The following is a 16,173-nucleotide window of genomic DNA, read 5'->3' as shown; positions in this document are numbered from 1 at the left end:
AGCCATTCGACCCCCCCCCCAAAGGGTCGCAAGCTGCAGGCTGTGAATCGCTGCTCTAGGAGATGAGAGCAGAATCCCAGTGCTCACGGGAATAGCAAGGGCAGATGCTCAGAGTGGGAGCATTGGAGTCTATTGGAGCCTGGTGAGCAAGTGTGACCATCTACTGCAGGGCAAATGAGTCTGCGTGCCCAGTCCCCTGTAGCAGAGTGAGCCCAGGTGGGACCAGACTTCAGGAACGTTTTTTTCCATGGAGGGGTGGACTGGTAGGTAGATCTGGTGCTGTGACATGTTTCAACAGACCGTCAAAGAACAGGAGTAGCAAAGCAACTCTGGGGTGGCCGGCGACGTGGCTCGGTTGGTAGAGCGCTTGCCTAGCATGCGCAAAGCTTTGATTCCATCCGCACCAAACCCAGTGTACGCCTATAATCCTAGTACTTAGGAGATTGCAAGTTCAAGGTCATCCTTGACTACATAGTGAGTTTTAAGACAGCCCAAGGTACTTTTCCATAAAATAAAATAAAATAAAATAAACTCAGGACTTTGGGAAGAAGAGCCTGAGAAGGGAGATTCTGCTTGAAGGGGCTTAGTTTTGTCCCTCTCCACCCTTGGTGCTAGCGTCTGAATGAAAGGGTTCACACATGCTAAGCAAGCTTTTGCAACTGAGTTTACCACCCCAAGCTAACTGATGATTCAATTATATTATCATTTAATACTAACATGGGGCTTTGGTTTTGTTTGTTTTCTTTTGCTTTGTGTTCCCTCTCTCTCCCTCCCCCCTCCTCTTTTTCTTTTCATTTCTTTCTTTTCTTTTCTTTTCTTTTTTTTTTTTTTTTGAGACGCTGTTTCTCTGTGTAACAGCCCTGGTTGTCCTGGAACTTACTTGGAAGACCAGGCTGCTCTCAGACTCACAGAGATCCACCTGCCTCTGCCTCCCAAGTGCTGGGACTAAAGGCATGCGCCACCAACACCTGGCTGTTTGTTTTTGAGACAGGGTTTCTCTGTATAGCCCTGATTGACCCTGTCTTGGAACTCACTCTGTAGACCAGGCTGGCTTCGAACTCCCAGAGATCCACCTGCCTCGGCCTCCTGAGTGCTGGGATTAAAGGGGTGTGTTACTAGGCCCAGCTTTAATAATGTTATTTTTATCATTATTAAAATTTGGGGGAGAATGACAGAAATTATCAGTCCTATCCTCTCCCCTCTCTCAATCTTAGAGAGAGAGAGAGAGAGCTGAGAAGTGTTAAGTGTCGCTTCTTGGGTTGACGAAAGGAAAGACTTTATTCCCTGGATGTGCACACACTGATGCATCCAAAATGAAACCCTTTGATTCCCAGTATCTGTGAGTTTGACCAACTCAGAGAATCCAAATGAGCCCAAAGTCCTCAGAACCTAGACACAGATCAGCAGGCATGCCAACGCCCAAAGAGAGTCAAATACACACACCCAAGATGAAGCCTTCTTTCTACACAGTACAAATCAGATGCAATCCATCTATTGAAATACCAAGATGAATCCATTAACAGCATCACTGGCTCTCTTGATTTCTCTCCAATGGGATGGATCATGTTGGGAGGAAAAGAAAAGGTCTCAATGGGTCCTGGGTTTACTGGGACTTTGTAGGACACAGTGAAGTTTGCTATATAAGGGACAGCTGTTTATTTTTTAAACCACTTATAAACCAAGCAGATTAGTGTGTGCACGCATTGGGGGCTTCTCATGTGACTGGGGCAGAATTGCTTAAGCCTGGGAAATCAAAACCAGGTAGGTCAACACAGGGACTCATCTCAAGTGAAATAAATAAAACAAATAGTAAAATAAATTTAAAAATCATTAGGAATGTGGTTAAATAGTCTTTCTCATAACTTCCTGGACAACCATGAAGGTCTCTCAAGAGTAATATAACACTGATGGTCTGGAGAGCTGGCTCAGCAGTTAAGAGCCCTGGCTGCTTTATCAGAGAACTCAGGTTCAATCCTTGGCACTCACATGATACATCACAAGCATCTGTAACTCCAGCCCATGGGATCCAACGTCCTTCTCTGGGTTCTTCAGGCACCATGTATGCATGTAACATGTGAACATACATGTAAACAACACACCCATGCACATAAGCAAAGTTTAAAAGTGTTTTAAGGAATAATGAATAATAATAAAGCAAGAAATGAATTTTAAAAGCCAACTCTACAGCTGGATCTGGTGGCACATGCCTTTACCAGCATTAGGGAGGCAGAAGCATGCACGTTTCTGAACTCCAGGCCAGCCTGAGTTCCAGGCCAGCCAAAACTACACAGAGAAATCCTGTCTGGAGATAACAAAAAACAAAAACAAAAACCACAACTGTCTATGTATGGGTTTAATGAAATATTAAAATGCAACCACATGTTTAATATAAAAGTTCTTAATTCTACTTCCTTTTCTATGATGTTGGCCAAACAATAAAAGTTGTTCCAGTGTGTATGGAATCACACTGAGAGTTTATCTCTAAGAGAGTCCATTGTATATGTTTTTTGCAGATAATCTAAAGCCTGTTCAACATAAATTGCTATCCTGTCAAGTTAGATTTCTAGATGTATAAGGCAGGAAATTTTTCTAGAAAAATTACTGTGGCCTCTGGTCATTTATTCAGGAAAAATGGTGATTGAAATCTGTTTTAAATAGGGAGGGCTCTTTGCCCTTGTATTATTGTGTTGACCTCAGCATTGGCTAGATGTACAAAGCTCTCTCTATCTCTCTCTCTAATTTGCTTTTAGGTTTTTGCTTTTTTGAGGCAGGATCTCCTGCACCCCAGACTTGCCCCAAGTTACTCTGTAGCCAAAGGTAACCTTAAGCATCTGACCTTCCTGCCCCCAGCCTCCAAGGTCTGGGATCACAGGTGTGCACCACCACACCCAAAACAATTTTTTTCCTTTGGTAGAGGATTTTGAAATGTAATTTAATACAGAATTTCTGTTTCTTTTTTTTTTTCTTCTTCTAATGTCCCAAAAGACAAGTAGGTAAGTTATATAAGTAGACTGTTGTGGTGCAATTTTAATTTTTGACTGGGATGATGATCCCTGTGGTAGTTTGTTCACAGCTTACCTGGATGGGAAATGCGGTGCTATGTTACAGTTCTCTCTAGTAACACCTTCGAAGGGCTGAGTTTGTAAGTATGACCCAGTCGATTTGTTTTACTAACTATGGTCTCTCTGGTATTTTTTTACATGGTGTTAGCACCCACTATGTATGCTCAGAAAAATGTTGTTACCCGCCCTCCCAGGATAGTCTTTATAGATGAGACTAGACCAATCAGCAGTGTAAATTAAAATCAAATATAAGAAAGGAAAACTTGCATGTCAGAAATCGTTACCTGATTTGGATGAAATAACCTGAAAAGGAAAATTTAGAAAGTTAGAAGAATGAGGAAAAACGGCGTTTGGGGAAATAAAATGAACACATCAACAGGACACAGTAATCACAACGTTTCTGTCCCAGTAACTTTCCCATTCACCTGAGCGCTTGAATCGTTTCCCAGCACTCGAATCTATCCTAAAGCAACGCTGAAAATGACTTAGTCTGGGTACTACTAGATTGTGTTACTATTTCCTTTTTTCCTTGAACCTGCCTATTGACCTAAACTGTTGATTGATTTTTTTTCAGGAGTCTTTGTTCTTCAAACACAATGATAAACTTGTCTCCTTTCTTTAGTAAATCACATTACATCTCAACCCCCAAAATGTACGGTCTTCGTGTAATTTTAAGGTTTTTCTAGTTACATCTCCCCACTCTCAGCCCTTCATAGAGAGAGAAAGATAATGCATGGGTATCTTTTCCCCAAAACTAGTTTTAGGTAGTTGAAAAGGCAGACTCACCGTTCTCAGACAGAGGAGAGAGAATCCTATCAAAGACAAACCCTTCTCGGGTCTCCCGGCCATCCTGTTAGATGCAGCACTCACATAGACGGTGATCTGGGTCCTCCTTGGCTCCCAGAAGCACAGCACTGAAGGTCTCAGAGCGTGGGCAGCGTTGCTGGGAACAGACTCTGAAGTCGCCTCTCCTCTGGTGCTGCTTACCTGTAGTGAGGAACACTGGGGACTGGCAGGAACAGCGACTGCAAAGACTGAAAAAAAGAGCCGGAGAAAGCCGTGCCAGGCGGGGTTTCAAGGAGCTAGTACAATGTTCTCCCTTTTAATAAATGTTATGCTGGGCATAGATGGTGGCGTTTAATCCTAGAATTTGGGAGACAGAGGCCAGCCTCGACTACATTGTGAGTTCTTGGACAGTCAGAACCCTGCACCCTCCCTCCCCCCAAAAAGAAATTTACAAAGCTGTAGAGAAAACTGTTGATATGGTAGAACAGTTTTAAACTCAGGAATTCCTGTCTTATTTCACCTTTAGTTTTAGATTTTATATATTTTAGTCAGTTTTGCCATTGTGGCCAAAAGACCTGACAGAAACAATTTAATAAAGGGGTTGGTTTGGGCTCATGGTCTCAGAGGGATCAGTTTAACTCCATCTGTTATGGAAGGACATTTTCTAATGTCCTCAATGACATGGTGAGTTTGAGACCAACCTGGACCACATGAGATACTGTCTTAAACACACACACACACACACACACACACACACACACACACACACACGCACGCACGCACGCACGCACGCACGCACGCATGCACGACACACACAAGACTTGATTCTGGAGAGATGAGTCAGCAGTTAAGAGCACTGCTGCTTTTGCAAAGGACCCAGATTCAGTTCCCAGCACCCACGTGGCAGCTCATAACCATCCATAACTCCAGTTTCAGGGCATTTTATGCCCTATTTTGAATTCTGTGAGCACCAGACACACAAGTGGAACACAGACACACACAGAGGCAAAACATCCATGTACATAATATAAATTAAAAATAAAAATTCAAAGACTTAAAATGCATAAGTAAATGGACTCAAGCCAGATGTGGGGGTACACAGTTTTAGCTTCAGCTACTCAGAAGGCAGAAGGATCTATTGAGACCGTAAGTTTGAGACTAGGAAACAGTAGAACTGACTGAGTTCTCCCCACATTATTAATCTATTGATATGGTGGCGTACCCCTTTAGTCCCAGCACTCGGGAGGCAGAGGCAGGTGGATCTCTGTGAGTTCGAGGCCAGCTTGGTCTACAGAGTGAGTTCCAGGACAGCCTCCAAAGCCACAGAGAAACCCTGTCTCGAAAAACCAAAAAAAAAAAAAAAAAAAGTAGACTCAAAACCTACAAAATATCTTAGAAATGAGAAAATGAGTAGAAGACAATATTTATGATCTTGAGTTAGGCAAAGATTTTCTTTTTTAAAAAAGTGTGTGTGTGTGTGTGTGTGTGTGTGCGCGCGCGCGCGCACGCGCGTGTGCAGGCACACATTATTTTCAAAACCTAGTAAGGACAACTGAGGGCTGGTGAGATGGCTTAGCGGTTAGAAGTACTTACTGCTAGGCCAGATAGCCAGAGTTTGATCTCTAGAACCCATGTAAGGGTGAAAGAAGAACTCCACAAAGTTGTTTTCTGATCTCCACACATAGGCTATGGCAAACATAGTGTCCAGTTAGATTTCTTTCTTTTTGGGGGGTGGGGTTTTGAGACAGGGTTTCTCTGTGTAACAGTCCTGGATGTCTTGGAACTCACTTTGTAGACCAGGCTAGCTTCCAACTCACAGAGATCCACCTGCCTCTGCCTCCTGAGTGCTGGGATTAAAGGTGTGCACACCAGTCCGGTTTGATTTTTACTGCTGAAATAAACATATGGTCAAAAGTAACTTGGGAAGGCAAGGGTTTATTTGGCTTACAGTGTCTCATCTAAGGGAGGACAATACAGGAACCCAAGACAGGAACCCGGAGGCAGGAACTGAAGCAGGGACCATGAGGAAGCAAATCTTACTGGCTTGTTCAACCTACTATCTTTCATTTACTAGGTTTTCTTTTTTCTTTCTTTTTTTTTTTTTGAGGCAGGATTTTTCTGTGTAGCCTCGGGTATCATGGAACTCACTCAGTAGACCAACCTAGCCTTGAACTCACTCAGTAGACCAGGCTGGGCTTGAAGTCACAGAGATCTGCCTGCTTTTGCCTCCCTATTACTGGAATGTGTAATAAAGGCGTGCACCACCACCACCTGACTCAACCTGCTTTCTTATACCAACCATGTGACCACCTGCCCATCAATGGCACTGCCCACAGTGTACAAGGCCCTCCCACATCAATAATCAATCAAGAAAATACCCCATAGAATTGCTTACAAGCAAATCTCAGCTAATGTTTCCTAGTTAACAAAAAATCAACCAGCACACATGCCCACATATTACATCATATATGTGCATATATTATAACAAATAAAAAATGGTGATGTGTGTGATGGCATACACCAGTAATTCCAGACAGGAGGATCATGAAATCAAACCAGTTTGGGCCACACAGCAACACTATGTCCCAAATTAATCAAGAGCTGCACATTCCTGTCACCCTAGCATTGAGGAGGTAGAGGCAGGGAGATTGCTCATTCAAGGCCGGTCTAAACTACGCAGTGAATTCCAGATCAACTGGGGCTATATAATGAAACCCTGAAAACAGGAACAAGGGCTATGGTACAGCTCAGTGTTAGAGCATTTGCCTAGTTCGGTTAGAGCCCCAGCCCACCCAGCATCGGATCGGATCAGCACAATGAAATACAGCTGCATACTTCTTAGCTGTCTGAAATGAGAACAATTAAGCCATGGAGGTTGCTCAATAGAAGAGCATGTGACTGGAGGCCCTGGGTTTGATCTCCAGCACCAACAAACACTCACAAAGCAAAATTAATAACAAGGCTATACCAAGTATTGGTTCAAAGTGTCGAGCAGCCAGCAGTCTCGTGGTTGTGGAACTCTGTTCTCTAGGCATGACGTGGCTGCCTCCATCTTGCCATCAGAGCAGCTGTGAATACTTGCAGAAGACTGACCCCAGTGATGTTCCCTTGTGACGGGGAGGGCGGGGTGCACGAGACTCTGCCTCTCTCTGAGGATACATGAGAAGTTCACAGTTGCTTGGTGGAGACTCTTGGTTGGGTAGCTGCCATAAATTGCCTGTGTTCTTTAAGTAGCCCTTAACCCATGCTTTTGCAAGTAACCCCAATTAAAACTATTGTTTCATCAAGCTAAACTTGGGCGAATTGTTTATTTACTCCACTTGGTGGACTGTGTTTGTGACGCTCGTTCATCTCAGGAAAAGTTAATGCAACACTTACACTGGTAGGCAGGGGAAATGGTTTGGCCATCTTGGAAAACAGTGTGTTTTCTTCTTCTTCTTCTTCTTCTTCTTCTTCTTCTTCTTCTTCTTCTTCTTCTTCTTCTTCTTCTTCTTCTTCTTCTTCTTCTTCTCCTTCCTCAGATTTATTTATTTATTATGTATACAGTATTCTGCCTGCATGTATCCCTGCAGGCCAGAATAGGGCACCAGATCTCATTACAGATGGTTGTGAGCCACCATGTGGTTGCTGGGAATCGAACTCAGGACCACTGGAAGAGCAGCGAGTGCTCTTAACCTCTGAGCCATCTCTCCAGACCCCTTAACCTCTGAGCCATCTCTCCAGACCCCTTCTCCTTCTTCTTCTTGAGGTGGGGGTTTAATATGGGGTTTCTCTTTGTAGCTTTGGAGCTTGTCCTGGAACTCACTCTGTAGACCAGGTTGTCCTTGATCTCACAGATATCTGCCTGCCTCTGTCTTCTGAGTGCAGGTTTTAAAGGCGTGTGCCACCACTGCCTGTCAGGATGTTTCAGGACTGGCTCCAAAGCTACACAGGGAAACCCTGTCTCGAGAAAAAACAAACAAACAAACAAAAAGTTGAACAGTATCAATTGGATGTGGTGGTTCATGCCAGTAATCCCAATACTCAGGAACCTGAGGCAGGAGGATGATGAATCTGAGGCCAACCTAAACTATCTATAACATTTCACTCCTAGATGTTTACCCAAGAAAGGAAAGCATATCTTCACATAAAGCATACATAAATATTCAGAATAGCATTGTTTTTATTTATCTTTAAAATGTATGTTAACCTTTATTTTATGTGTGTTTTGGTGTGGTGATGGCAGAGGCCCATATATATGGGGGGGAGAAGAAAGAGAGGAGAAGAATGTAGCTGGCTGTCTTTACACACTTACATAAACTTCTTTTAAAAAGGCCAACTCTTCTAAAAACAGTAAGCAAATTAATGATTACCTGGAAACAGGAAGGGTAGGAAGAAGGAAGAACAAATTAGAGGAGGCAACTCAGGGATGGAGGGTGGGGTGCACTCATCATCTGAAAGGTGCTGATGGTTCATGGGCCATGCACACATGTCAAACATTGTTACGTTTCAAGGATAACTTCCAAATAAAAACTCACTGCGTCAGTTACTTTTCCTGTTGCTGTGACTAAACAAACACCACCACCAACAACAAAATGGACTAAAGCAACTTAAGGGAGAAAGCACTTATCCTGGCTCACGGTTTAAGGGTACAGTCCATCACAGTGGGGATGCCCTACGGGCCGGAGCTTGTCATAGGCCCACAGTCAGGAAGCAGAGAATAATGGAGGCTGGTGCTCATCTCATGCTCTCCTCTTTATTCAGTCCAGGACCCCGGATCCTGGAATGGTGCTGGGCACATTTAGGGTGAGACTTCCGGTCTCAATGAAGTGAATCTGGAAAACCCTTCAGGTATCAGAAGGCTTGTATCCCACATGACTCTATATCGGGTCATGTTGACAGTTTTAACTATCACAGTCACTTGTACCTAAGTAAAATCAGTCTGGGGCTAGCAAGATGCCTGAGTGGGGTAAGGGTTTTTCTCAAGCCTGAGGACCCGAGTTAAATCTCCAAATCTACATAATAGGAGGACTGCTGCCTCCAAGGACTGATTGTCCTCTGCCCTCCACATGCATACACGCATACACCATGGGGTTACACACACACACACACACACACACACACACACACACACACACACACATACACACACACTTTAGAAAGACATCTAAAAAGATCAGTCTACCTAGGCATGTTGGTAGACTCTATACTCCCAGTACTTGGGAAATAGCAGTAGGAAGGTCAACTACTCAAGATCAGCTTTGGCTACATAGTGAATTTAAGGTCAACCTGGACCAATGAGACCTGTCTCAAAGCAAAGACAGTCTAACTGCATATCCCAGGCTCCTGCTGCTAACCCTTCCATGAGCTGACTACTACAAATCTAGGTAGTTTCAACTGTGTATTCAATAAATACATGTGGAGGAACTACTCCACATCAAGAACTATTCTGGACACCAGGCTACAAACCTAAGAGACTAGGAGTCCTGCTCTCATTGAGCACAAACTTTAATAGAGGAAGACCAAAATAAACAGTTATAGCGATAAAATATGCCCAGTGTTGCTAACATTAAAAGGAAAACTAGACCTAGTAACAGGCCAGCACAGGATATGGTGCTAGTTTATACAAATTTAGGAAGAACTCTAGGAGGACAAGGGCTTGGTCAGGGTAATGTGGGCACTCACTGTCCAGTGACAGGGAGTATCAGTGGCTATGAGCTTTGGCAGTCTTTCTCTGACCTGCTGTTGACTGGTGGAGACTTTCTTATTCAAAGCCACACACCCCCAACACATTCAGTAACTGATGGATCTGATGGATGAAGGATTAACAGCGTCCCTTGCCTGAATCCAGAACAGCTCTGGTGAGGGGTTCTGGATAACACAGCCATGGCATCCAGTAGGGCTGGGGGTATTTGCAAGAGATGCAACCTAAGTGCACACATGTCCATAATTCCAGAGGTAGGAAGCTCAAACCCTGGGAGTGATGGTCAAAAAGGCCACCTCTGCATCCATCCTTGGTTCAAGGCCCATTTGCTTTACCTGTCTGGGATACAGCCTTAGGGTATACATTGCATCCTGAAGGATTAAACCCTATTCCCCATTGTATTCTCTGTCCAGATGTACTTTTCCTGCCTCTTTGGCAGGTTACGACTGATCTGATATTTAGTGATATAGACACCAGTCAGCATTACTGTCTTCAGTCATTTTGTACAGGCTCAGAGTAGGCCTAGAGCTGTATTTAATTTCATCTGGGTATCACTAAGCAACTAGGAAGAGGCATGATAGAAAAGACATTGAGAAATCAAAGATGCTTATCAGGAAGTGGTTTATGGTATTGGCAGTGGAGAGTAATTAGGTAAACAAGGAAGTGAGGCTTGTAATGAAGGAGACTAAAAAGCTGGCAGGGCAATAGACTGGAAGGCCCAGAAAATCAAATAATTGCTAGATGCGGTATTAGAGAAAATAAGTAGGAAATACAGAAGTTGGTGGTCAGCCAAGTGAGTCAAAAACAGAGAGAACATCACACACCAGTGATTATTGCAGCTTGTTTCACAATAACTAAGTTGTGGGTCCAACCTGGGTGTCCAAAAACTGAGGGATGGATAAAGAAAGCATGGACTATGTAGACAATGGGATTTTTTTTGGCCATAAAGAAGAGTGAAGTTGTGGGTTTTGCAGATGAATTGATTGGATGTAACAAAAAGTGAATTAAGCCGACCTCAGGAAGACAGATATCTCACGTTTTCCCCTCACTTGTGATCCCCCATTTTGTATAGAAAAATCAATGCTATGTGTATATTTGACGTGAAAGAAGAAGTAAACTGTCTAGTGGAACAAAGAGACCACAGGAAATGGGAGGGGCGAGAAGCAAGGGCTTGTGAGTGCGGGAGGAAGAGGATCAACACACAATATGCATGTGTTTGAAACTTCCAAAGGGAAGTAGGTGGGTAGGGGACCCGATGTCCAAATGGGAGTGGTGGGACAGTTTCAGCTCTTGATAATGGACAGCTCTGTGGTGGTACTCCAGTGCTTCTGAGATTAGGTGGCGTGGAAGACGCGATTAAGGGGACAAAAAAAGTTAAGCAGCAGCCTCAATATTGGAAAGGTTGTTTGATAGATATTAAAATCATGACTGGTTATAGCAGCAGGATGGGGTGTGATTCAGTGTCAGACTGTTTGCACCACAAAAATCAACAGGCAAATAAATTAACACATGAAGAATTATGTGGGGATATGGTAGTGTACCCTGAAATCCTAGCATTTGGAAGGTAGAGAATCACCTCCAAGGTCCGGGGCTAGCCTGGTCTATATAGTGAGTTCTAGGACAGTTAGGGATACACTGCAAGATCCTATTCCAAACAAATAAATAAACAAAACAGAAAGTCAAAGGCAGAAAGATATTGTGGTTCAGACTTGAATCTCGAAGCAGAAAAAGCACACACAGGAAGATCTTAAGTTTTGGATAGCTGGGGCTAGACATTGTCTCTCATAAAACACCTATGGCAGGAGCAGGGAGGAAGAGATGTAGAGTCATATGCCAGTCAGCTGTCTATTACTGTGATAAAGTTTCTGGTACGACAAACTAAAAGTGGATTTTGGCTAGTGCTTTCAGGGGACTGAGTTCATAGTCTCTTTGTCAATTGCCTTTGGGTGGACATCTAGAGACAGAACATTGTGGTAGACAGGGCTCATGTGGAGTTAAGCCACTCACACCTCAAGGCAGACAAGAGCAAAGAGACACAGAAAGAGATGGAAGCCCTGATGTTACCTTCACGGGCACACCCTTCATGACTTAGCATCCACCTACAAGTTTCATCATTTCCCTGTAGACCACAAGGTGGGGACAAGAACCCAGGGTTCTCTGGGAGGTTATTGAAGAGCTAAAGGATATGCTGGGTGTGATGGACACAGCTGTGGTTCCTGCTCTTGGGAAGTGGATGAAGAAGGATCAGGAGTTCAGAGCCAGCCTCACTCACCTACACAGCAAATTTTAGGCCAGCCTAAAACTTTTGAGACCCTGTCTCAAAAACCAAACCAAAAAAAGACAAACAGAAAAGATCCAAGCAATAGCAAGCCAACTGCTGAAATTTATAAGCACTGTTTAAACCTTAGGCAACTACTCCTGAGGTCAATGAATGATTAGAGTATCTGAGGGAACACTAGTTTTAGAGGAAGTAAGGCAGGAGGTTAAGGACAGAGGAAGAAACAGTGACTTAGGAAACTGATTTCAAAGAAATGAGTTATGGAAGATAATAATGACATTAACAACTATTTCTCGCTGTCAGCTTCTGAGTTGTCAACATAGGTGATAAACATTACCACTGAGAGGCAATGGAATATATAAATTGTTTTTATAAATATACTATACAGCTTTGAATTACTAAAATTACCAGTTGTTTGAATCCTATTTTCCGAATGGGGTTCTGCAAAGTAGAAAGTTTATAGATTTAGATAGTAAGGGAACAAGGTCATTATAAGAGTGAGTCCTTTGGGCTAGGGATGCAGCTCAGTTAACGGAGCGCTTGTCTAGCATGTTCAATCCCAAGAACCACATAAAACCTGGAGTGAGGGGTCAGAAGATACAGGAATGAAGAACAGAAACTCAAGATCATCTTAACTATTTAGTGAGTTCAAGGTCAGACTGAGCTACAAGGACCTTGTCTCAAACAACAAAACCAACAATAACAATAGCACAACAACAAAAAATGAGCCTATTGTTAGTGACTAGGAACACTGAAAGTAACTAGTTGAAGATTTAACTCAGTGGTGGAGTGCTTACATAGCAAAGACGAGGTCCTGAGTTTAATAACCAATACACACACACACATACATCCAGCAGTACCACTAAGATTTGGAGAGCATCTGAAATGAAAGATTAAAACTTAGGATGCTGTATCCTAATTGTGCCTTTTTCTCTCCCTTTCCAGTGGGTGCAGGTTAATGCAGAAAGTTGTAACTCATCAAAGTGAAGAGTATCAGTGCATGAAGAATGCTGGGAACAAAAGGGACGTCTCTATTACACACGTCCTCCCTCCCCAAGGCTCAGAGAACATCATGTAAGAGGGGGTAGAAAGACTGTAAGAACTAGAGGTTGGGGAAGACCGGAATAAGACAGTACCTTCTGGACATGACAGAACCACAGCACTCAAGTACTCACAACAGCTGTGGTTGATGACACAAGACCTGAACAATATCAAACCAGTCAACATTCCAACATGGAGATGGAATCCCATCCCTAACTGAGAAGCTGTGGACAATTGATGACTTCTTGGGTTGGAAGAGTCAGGGTTTTTATTGTTGTTTGCTTGTTTCTTTTTTGAGACAGGGTTTCTCTGTATTGCTTTGGAGGCTGTCCTGGCATTCACTCTGTAGACCATACTGGCCTCGAACTCAGAGATCTGCCTGCCTCTGCCTCCTGAGTGCTGGGATTAAAGGTGTGCACCACCAATACCGGGCACAGGTGGATCTCTTTGAGTTCAAGAGTAGCCTGGGCCGGGCGGTGGTGGCGCATGCCTTTAATCCCAGCACTCGGGAGGCAGAGGCAGGCGGATCTCTGTGAGTTCGAGGCCGGGCTGGGTCGATAGCCTCCAAAACAATACAGAGAAACCCTGTCTCGTAAAAACCAAAAAAAAAAAGAGTAGCCTGATCTATGTGGCCAGGGCTACATAGTAAGACCCTGTCTCAAAAACAAGTAAACAAACAAAACAAGAACCTCAAAGAGACAAGATAGAAATATTTGAGGGCTGGAAATACAGCTCAGTGACAGAGCATCTGCTTAGACTACACAAGGACTTGGCTCTTCTCCCCAGGATACATATACACAAACCGTTCAGGGATGAAATATGAAACAGGCCCATTGCTCAGGAAACAGTACGAAACTACAAACAACATTTTCAGTGGTCCCCAAGTTACACTCTTGCCTTCCACCAATCCTTTTCTTCCATTGGGCAGAGTTTTTACCAAGAAAAAGGAGCTGCACCTAAAACAATTTTGATTGGTTGTCAAATCAAGGAAGTGACATTTTTCAAACTGGTGCTGAGGCTAGGTAGAATTTCAAAGTAAGGAAATGCTAGGCAGAACCTCCCAATCAAGGCTTGATGCTGGAAACAGTAAAAGAAAACAGAGTTGGCTCCTGGTTCCAAGGGAGAGAAACTCAGACTTTTCTAAGGATAGCAAAGAAATTACAAGGATATTCATTGTCCAAACTCAAACAAAAATAAAAACCAGACAGCCTGGAGAACCAGCAGGAAGCAAGGTGAATTCAAGGTCCAATGACTTAGGTACCAGGATTTCTTTCTCGTGCCCATCCTTAAGTGTCTGAGTCTGGTCCAGTCTTCTAAGTTCTACTCTGGCTTTGTCATTGTTGTTGAGAATCCCACTCAGGGCTTTGCACATGCCAGGCCAGCACTTATCACTGAGGGACACCTGCCACACCTTGTGTTGTTTTTAGTCAAAACACTTGTAGAGAGCCAGTCTGATTCACTTGCGTAATTATTGGCAAACCTGTTCAGCTCAGCCCTTCCGTACACTAGAGTGTATCAGAGGTCACAAGCAGTGTGAAGAGGGGGCATCAATATGGCCAGCATCATTATATACACTAACTCTGGATCCAGCCAGGACACAGAAAACACACAACTCCAACAGGGAAGGTTTGGTGCAAATAATGATTAACCAATAAGAAGAGTATTAATTTATCTAAGGATAAATAGAGAAATGATGTACATAGGGAAAATGCTAGCTACCTTTAGGGTGACGCAGAGATCCCAAGGAACAAAAAGGTACCCATGCAAGATTTCGCAGCACCTTTGCCGCTGAGGACATAGCTGTGCTCCTATTTGCTGAGATGCTGAAGGCTGGGAGCTGGAGAACTGGGGTATCAAAGTAGCTAGGCCACAGGGTCCTAGTTCTGATAAGGGGACATGGACACAAGTTTTTATCCCTAACTGAGAAGCTATCTCCAACCAACAACCATTTGCAAAGGAAAAATTAGTTTTGTTCTGTGGAGTCTCACTGGATATAGAAACCACACTTACAGGCAGACCCCATGCCCAGCAGCTGGCTAACATAAACTCGATGTTTTTTTGTCTCACATTGCTTTGTTAGTGTATTTTTTTTTATCTTACCGGTCTTTTGCTTATATATTATGGTTTCCAATTATGTGGTTTTATGGTTTTTTTTCCCACCATATGCTTGTGGTTTTAATTTTTTTTTCCTTGACTGAGAAAGGCATGGAGTTGGATGGGTGGGAAGAATCTGGGAGATGAGGGGAACTCATGATCAGAATATATTGTATTAATCTTCAATTAAAAAAACAGGCATATTGCAAAACATGTAAGACTTTTGATGTTTTTGGAATAGAAAACTTGATCCTTTCATGATGTACTAAAACATCACATTGGATTTCTCCACCCCCAAAAAAAGTTATGTCACTCTCCACTGGAGTACTGCCAAAACTCACAGGGAAGTCTATTGAGCAAGGCTTGTTAGGGTTCCTATGGAATTGTTGGGAAACTCTGCTCACTTCTTTGAGATGATACTGCAATTTGATGGCCGCGTGCCACTGGTGTCCTACAACTAAGCTCCTACACAGTGCAGTTAAATAGGAACCAGGTCCTCACTTCTACAGTATCCTCCAGCATTGATGAGAGGTGGGAGAGAACAATGTATGGAGTGGTCACAATGCAGGGCTGGCTGGGAAGAGTGGATTTGGAGACAATGTAGAAAACAGGATATATGCAAACCAGCAGTGGTTCCCACACAGCTTGACAAAACTTGCCACCAAGGGGGATGCCAGGTGGCTGGCTAGGAGTGTTTGGGGAAAATGTTCAGAGTAGTAGTAAGGCTGCATGCCTTACTGGTAATGCTGGGTATTTAGGACACTGGTGATGCCAAAGCTTTTAAGATGGGATGAGGACAGGACTTTGCTTTCATGTGTTTAACATGTATTGTTTGGTTTGTTAGGGATGACCATGAAGAGGCTAGAGATGGCTTAGCGGCTGAGTGCAGTGTGTTTCCATAGTCCAAGTGGTGCTTCAGGGGAATCGGGCCTCTCTGGTCTCCAAGGGTACCTATACATAGCCATACACACGCCATAAATTTTAAAAAATGGTGGGCTATACTTGGAAATCAAAACTATCAACTTCCTTAGGAATTTTAATCAGGACAACTGCAGCGGCTGTTCAACTTAAGCAAGCCTAACTGGAAGTCACTCACTCAGCACCTTACACTTCACTTGGGCACTGCACAGTACCAGGGGCATTCCCTGAGTAAAGATGCTGAGTAGACCAGATCTGGTGAGCTACAACTGTGGGTTGTATTATACTGCTCCTTACAGTAACAAATGTTA

The 16,173-nt window shown here is 43.4% G+C and overlaps 1 protein-coding gene across 1 annotated transcript in view; it reads right to left on the bottom strand.

The window, feature by feature from the left end:
- Fndc7 (fibronectin type III domain containing 7) overlaps positions 1–3,911 on the bottom strand; it is a 35,858-nt gene extending 31,947 nt beyond the window's left edge. Inside the window, exons 1-2 of the mRNA XM_005076653.3 lie at positions 3,849–3,911; positions 3,347–3,365 (exon numbers count right to left, since the gene is read on the bottom strand). Coding sequence (XP_005076710.1) covers positions 3,347–3,365; positions 3,849–3,911 — 82 coding nt within the window. The remainder of the gene's footprint in view (positions 1–3,346; positions 3,366–3,848) is intronic.
- Between the last annotated feature and the right edge of the window lie 12,262 nt (positions 3,912–16,173).

The sequence above is a fragment of the Mesocricetus auratus genome, unplaced genomic scaffold (genome assembly GCF_017639785.1).
Source record: "Mesocricetus auratus isolate SY011 unplaced genomic scaffold, BCM_Maur_2.0 Super-Scaffold_100009, whole genome shotgun sequence".
In the NCBI taxonomy this organism is placed as follows: domain Eukaryota; kingdom Metazoa; phylum Chordata; class Mammalia; order Rodentia; family Cricetidae; genus Mesocricetus; species Mesocricetus auratus.
Note: the sequence above shows the minus strand (reverse complement) of the source record. Positions and strands in the feature narration are given on the sequence as shown.